Below are 7,280 nucleotides of genomic sequence, written 5' to 3' on the forward strand. Positions count from 1 at the left end.
GATGGCTACTCAATCGGTTCCACGTATTTTTCACTTGATTGAAGTTGAAATTCTCTTCCCGCTGAGACCACACTTCTATAGTTGATCGGTGAGGGCCTTTGCAAAAATTAACAGGTAGTAGAAGGCCTGTTCCCATTTCTTCGGTTCTTCTTTACGTAAATTTTGTTTGATCGGCTCATTCCCTCTGGTGGTAGATCTCCCCTTCTTCAGAATGTANATGATACGATCTGCAAAGCCAGAAAAAGTAAGTTTTCATTTTGAGATCAATCCGCTCTTTGTAGAGCTTAGTGTTTTACGGGGAATGCCAACTAGCAGTTAGCAATTGCCATCGAGCACATTTTGATGGCTGGATCATCAACATTATCGTTGGATTATCCCTTTAAAGAGAAAATCATCTTTGGGTAATCGAAACAAATTGCCTTTATGCATATTCTTCGTATCATATACCACGGCAGGCCTTCCATTTTTCCCTCCTACTACCATATCGATGTTTGCTTGGATGCTCATGCCCTCTTATTTTCCGTGTTTTACATTCCACGACTCAACGATACAAATTTTCATCAGACATACTTCTTATAAGATTGATGAAAACTCTTCGAAAGCTCACTATCGGTTTCTTGAGGTTCACCAGGTTAGCGCAATCCCCGAGTTCCCGTCAAACCTATGTTCTACACGAAAATCGGACTGTGTTTAACTGGCGAAATCCACTAGCTTGGACACTAAGCTAGTGTGTTTTTCCTAGGAACTATAGTGCGATATCTCAAAGATCGGACATGAGACGTCCTTTGTTCAGTATTATCAGTTAAAACCAATTCAGTTTACAAATGAGTATAGTTCACCGACTATGCGAACCTATTCCATTTACACCTAGTGTCCCGCCTGGTGAGTGCGGCACCCTGTAGCGTGCCAGGTGAGGCACCGCAACTGTCGCGGTAATGTCAACAGCTGAACAGAGGGAAAATCGACAAACGGATTGTTGCAACCATTTTAATGGAGCTTAGTTACTAAAGTCCCTTTGGAAGCTCACGTATGACACGTCGGGCAGTTTTCAGGTCTTACGAAGCGTGGGAATGTCAAAGGATGTCACGTGTACACATGCCTATGGTGGATCAAGGAGCCAATCAGGTTCAAAGTGGCTTTTGTATAGGTCATACCACACTGAATACGACAGCAGGTAAACGGTAGAGACAGAGTGGTTGACATTGTGTGGCCCAGAAACTTGGAAATCATGCTGACTAGCTTTAATTTCGGCTTTGTTTGAAAGCCCCTTCAAACAGACAAATCATTGTCGAACGATGGCTAGTCTCCTCCGAACCGACTGTCTGACGATATTGACTCACGCATTCATGCAGAAGAGGCGAATGGAACACCCTCTTGTTTTAGCAATACGCGAAACGGAAACGGAAACTCATATGACTGCCAAACACCATCGATAATGTTGCAACATTCAGTAGCTATTTTCCTTTGTTCCAGGTCCCTAGACGAAGCGCTTCCCCACCAATACAAATAATTACACTCAATGGCACTTGTTTTTATCACAAACTGCATCAAACTTCCTCTTTCATAACCGTCCAAACCACGCTCGTTTATGTTGGATAACCAAGATAAATTCACCAGCTTCACCCATTTTGTTCCAGTTCACGGCTTCTACCCGACTTCGCCTAGAGTCATGAGAACTCTTGATCACCACTGTAATTACGAATTCTCATTTGCCATCTGTGATTGATTTATGTTTATTGTAAACCTGAGGAAATATCGTGTTCCCCAACCTGCACGTACTGTCAGGAAGCTTCGCAAAGTGAATGCTTTTGATTTTTAAAAAGGTCTCGAAATCGACCCATTATGTATCAGGGAATACTGTTCTGGGTTACGAAGAGTTTTCCCATAAAAGACTCTCCCTTGCAGCTTTTTTCTGACAGAATAGTAGTACCAAGTACTGTCCTGCAACCAGTTATCAAGATTTACCGTCCCAGCGCTCCCACGCTTGAAGACGGACTGGTCGCAGAATAATCTAACATAAGCATCCTCACCTGACAGCTCCTTCTTAAACAGCCCCTCTTCACCCCAAGAAACGGCTAAAATCGGTCTCGCCAGCCCAGATAGTTTTTCGTCCTTCAACTGCGCCATGTAGTAGGTAAGGCATATGAATTTAATGCTTTTGTCAGTTTTCCTTGAGTTCGATGGCAGTGAGACCGGACGAGACTCCTTAATGATGAGATTATGATAGTTTAAGCATTCGGGCCGGGGCTGACTTCCTTCCTTCCTTCCAGGATTTTGTTCTTACACGTAGGCACAAACATTATTGTATCCGGCGTATGGAGGCTTGATTTTACAGTGTGACTTCTGATTTTAAAAATGCTTCAGATCATTTTATTCGCTCTGGTTCTTTATTGGCCGGTGCCTTAGAGCTCATGCGTGAAATGGTCAAAGTTCCTAGCTTGGAAGTACATCTTCTTGAGAGTTAGTAGAACATCGTACTAAATGTCTTCAAATTTAGCTTTTTGAAATATATTTAACTACTCAATCAAATGTTGTCCTGCATTTTCCGTGTGCCTAACTATTCCACAAACGCTGAACAAGAAGCTCCAAGATGAAACAAAAAAGACGGTGAACACTGGTCTCAAAGAGGTTAAGGCCACTGATAAAAGTACATGCATTCCCTCATTGTCCATAAAAACTCAGCCAAGGTTAACTACCTACCCCTTGCAAAAAGGACAGGATCTTTACTGAGAGCTTACTGAACAGCCAGCTTTTTGAGTCCCGTTAATGACCAGTGTCTGTAGTTGAGCCAGTCCAAACTAAAGTTGGGATGCCAACTTCACTGTTGGAGCTTATCCTCAGCGCATACCCTTGACTGTACTGGGTAGCCGACATGCGAAGCCAGCGTACGCTGAAAGCGCATGAAATGTCACGTTTGAACGCACGAACGTGTACACGATTGGTCGATGTGGTTGGTTTAGCATCCGTGAAACTCCCGAATTTCATTTTTAGGCCATTAAATGCTGTGTGATTCTTTCCTAAACTGTTTCTCACTCCGTTCTTTAGCGCCCATAAAAGCATCACTTTAAAGACTGTCTGTCTGTAGCTCCGCTCACTGTTTATCTGATCTAGTGCATTCCCTATACGTAACCTGCTATGGGGATAGTCCTAATGAGGCAAGTTTCAGGCACGCGGCTAGCCAGGACAGCACAGCGATCCGGTGCGAAACGTCCATTATTTCCCCTACAGCCCGCACGTACTCCAGCTGTCTAACTCGGGGTCGCAGGGTTGACGCGACAGGCATATGGTGTTGATGTGGTCTCACTGATTTTTCTTCTCTCCACGGCGGCTGACGCATCCGTGTTTCCGTTTTACGATCCGCACTTGAAGCCTTCTTTGTTTCCGGCATAGTATAGACAAGCCCTTGAATTAAGCCTTCCAGCATCCGCTGCCCTGGTCCGTGCATAAGCGGAGCCTACTTTGACACAACCACAGTGTAGACGCACGAGACAGGGGTGGTGGGTAGTAATGCCGTCTGTCGCACAATCGCCACCGCGAGCCGTCCTCTCAGCTGTGCCATGGTTACCATGGGAAAAAAAACACTGGAGCGGCTTCAAACGCGCTCGGAAAATGGCATAGGTGTACTGTGCTGAGACTTCAGGGATAAGCCCCACATAACGATGGCCTGTTTGGCTCATTTAGGCATCACATTTTGCGGTTAACGCAACCTATCGATTGATGGGAAAATACATGGAGGATTGATTCAGTTCACGTCCTCCCGTCGACCGACAATTTCGTTGCCCAGGTGGTTTCTACACTAACTAACTAACGTCCAACTGTATCTAAACAAGAGCAGCTTATCGCTATGTGATTTCATATTGTTAGATAGAATTTCGTGTGCATATACCTCACAATTGGGCAATGTTATCAGTTTACAGCTGAGGTAAATGAAGCCCCGTTTAGTCTCAGCTGGGGCACGTGATGCTTACCCCACCCCTTTCAATTTGAGGATAACTCTTTTGGACGGAGTTGCTTTTGGTCGGTTTTGATTTCTTAAATCGAAATCAAGTAGGGCAAGCATTCTTTTCTTCATCGTTCTATGCAGTGTTGTTCTCGTCCAACTTACCCAACCATGTGGACCACCACATGTTTGGGAGCCGCAGTTACTAATGTCGGCTTCGTCTTTCTGTATGATTCTTACCTAATCTTCCCATGTGACTGTTTTGATTGCGCGTTTCTGGGCGAAAGGATTTGATGTAATTGGGATTCGAACCTGGACGAATCCGCTATGCCCACTACATGATCAAGTTCGTTCCACTCAGCATACGATATTCTGTCCATCGTTACCTCGCCCCTGACTGTAGCACATCGTGCACACACTGAAGCGTGAGATTGCGAGACATAACACATACTTGCCGAGCGATTTTTCTTTGAACCCGTTCCGTCCGGTTGGTATGTTCACCTTCATCAGTGACCACAAGCATGTTTCTCCCTTAATAGTCTGACAGCTCTTGTGACCCTGTATTCTCTTCTGTTTTTCGTGCAAACTCTTCTGATGTTACGAAATTCGGATTAAGGGTACAGGCATATCACTGCGTCCCCGTACGAACACTGCATTGACTTCACCGTTACTTATAAGACCGATGAGGACGCCGGGCAGCAGTAATGAAACATGCTTCGATATCTTGAATACCTTTCAAATGAAACACAAAACGGCTCATGTGTAGCACATTAAACTGCAGAGGGACGTAAACGAAGGATTCAGGTGAAAATCAGCTTGATCTCTTCACACCAGGTTAATTCGGGGATTAAAATCTATCCACTAAGGCCCTTTACAGCCTCTCAAACACTGCAGTTTGCCGCGAATGTGTCTTGTAATGCCACAGTCCTGTTTGCTGTATCGATCCTGCTACGCAAATCTCCCACACTCCACCCCAATTGCCCAATCCACTCAGTTCAGATGTCTCTACAGAGCTTCCTGTAACTTCGAATCTATGTGAGATCGAAAGGCAGCTCTTTAGAATCTGTCATACTTCCTCATATTATATGGTCACCACGCACATAAGATAAGGGCGTTATCCATCTGTATGCTGTTCACTGGGTTATACCGATCAAACTCTTGGAACACTCACTCATCAATGGATGTCCCAAAGTCAATGGCTTGTGGATGCATGTGAGGGCGCTGCCTTCTTATCCACGCGGACTGATAGTGATTCCATTCCATTTCGTGCCTATCACTCACAGTCAGTCTATTCTGGCTTAAAGACTGTGTGGTGTTTAATGAGGGGACAATCACATCCGCGGTGACTTGTCCAGGAGTTCGCATGCACATTCCGAACAAGATGTTGGATCACACAACTGGACGATTTAACAACTCCGGGTGCGACAATGATGCCTCAAGGAGCCCTAAAAATCCTCTGCAATATTTTAAAGCATTAGTGCTCTTTGGTGTGGTTGAACCCGTGCTGATTTTGTTTAGCCTTCGCTCTTATTTCAGTCGCTTTTTGCCCACAAACTGATTAATCGTCCTTACTCCCTCTGGAACCTGACAGGTGGAAGTGCGGAATGGGATGTTCATTCAGAGTGTCTCCAGGTTCCTGAGCACTATTCATCCTCCCGTGTATGGTTTAACTGACTGGAAATACTGTATTTGTAGCTGGCTGGATGTGAACTTATTTCAGGAAAATTGATTGCCTCACAAACCGGTGGCTAGATGATTTGATTCACCACCGGTTTTTTTACCGGTGTTTAATCAACCAGAACAACGCGTTGTGAAACGAAGGGTGGTGGGTCAATGGGAAAACATGACGTTCGCGTTTCACATTCCTGATTAGTCATTTCTGTTTGTCCTTGAAAGAATGTCTCTGGACTTTAGAGTATGGACGTGTAGTGTGGTTTGGGCTAAGAACAGCAGAAACACCCTGTCGATAACTAACGTATGTCGGTCTTTCCACTGCCAATAATGTATGTGGGTATTTTCTGGTCGGTGTCCTTTTGAGAAAAAAAATTTCTTAAATTAGTATTTGTCCCTGGGCTCGAGATAGCTCAGTGGATAAAACGCACAAACTTGCTGACCGGAAAGTTAGCGGTTCGAACCCACAGCTCGGCATTTTGGAAGCTTCCGTTTAGGCTTGAACGGCTTGACGGTAGCTCAGCTCCCGTGCTTCCTTCTGGTGCCATGGCAGCAAGGCATCGAAAGGGTATTACAGCTGAATGACTGTTATTTGATTGGTCGTGCATAACTTGTTGAAGACGAACCGTCCATCTAACCATCATTTCAAGTTTACTACACGGTAAATTCGGATGGATAAGTTACCTCACGTTCTTTGCACCCTTAGATACTAATTAACGTCGTTTTTGTAGTTCACACAGGCACTTCACATAATCTAATTACATGGCGAGCAAAGTAGAACTACAAGGATGGGTTGCCTAAGTGAGACGAATGTTGTAAAATTTAGAATTAGTTGGCATTAGCATTTTGATGAATCGCATGCCACATGAATGGGAGTTGAAGCCTTCTTATTGATAAGAGCAAGCAGAGGGATGCAAAAATTGAGTGAGTGGTTTATTCTACTCTACCTAAATCTAATTTGCATCTAAGTGATTCCACACAAATGAACTTTTTTCGACAAATACACTCACTTGCAAATCGATTCGGTTTTCACGAGAGACTCAACTGAATCTCTCGTCAATGATATTCTTGGTGACTACGCCTAACTGATGAGTCTGAAGCGGAAGTGCAAACCGGTCGTGGGCTGATGAAGAGTTTTCAGTAAACTTATGAGTAGTTTCCTTCATGAAAATATACTGCGATATCTCGAATATCGTGCCTACTGAAACATGAGGCGGTCTGTGTGCAGCACATTCAGTTGTAGAATATCAAAAAGAAGAGATTCAGTTGAGTCTCTCATGAAAACCAAACTGATCTGCAAATGAATGTATTTCTCGAAAACAGTCCAATTTGGGTTCAAGTAGAGCATAAGGTTGATGGAAACTCGATGACTGCGCCTACCTGATGAGCCTGAAGCGGAAGGGTAAAAACAGTCGTGGGCTATCGAAGATTTTTCAGCAACCTTGTGAGTAGTTTCCTTCATGAGAACTTTTTTCATGTTGTTAGCCTGCACATAAAATTAACTTAAAGTGGGGGAGACTACAGCAACCTCGAAGAACTCGTTGTGCTCTCCTGAAAAACGCTTTGCGGTTCCCTGAGCGTCGCGGGCCTATATTTCACAATCACTGGTCTGGTATGACGATTCAAGCTGCTTAATATGGAAGGACCAAAAGGCGAGTAGTAAGAATCG

The 7,280-nt window shown here is 44.3% G+C and overlaps 1 protein-coding gene across 1 annotated transcript; it reads right to left on the minus strand.

The window, feature by feature from the left end:
- Positions 1 to 3,133: 3,133 nt before the first annotated feature.
- On the minus strand, positions 3,134 to 3,388 carry T265_01321 (hypothetical protein; the record flags this gene model as incomplete). Its single annotated transcript, XM_009165327.1, has 1 exon — positions 3,134 to 3,388. The coding sequence occupies one exon, from the start codon at positions 3,386 to 3,388 to the stop codon at positions 3,134 to 3,136; it is 255 nt and encodes an 84-aa protein (XP_009163591.1).
- Positions 3,389 to 7,280: the final 3,892 nt, after the last annotated feature.

The sequence above is a fragment of the Opisthorchis viverrini genome, assembly GCF_000715545.1.
Source record: "Opisthorchis viverrini unplaced genomic scaffold opera_v5_14, whole genome shotgun sequence".
NCBI lineage: Eukaryota > Metazoa > Platyhelminthes > Trematoda > Opisthorchiida > Opisthorchiidae > Opisthorchis > Opisthorchis viverrini.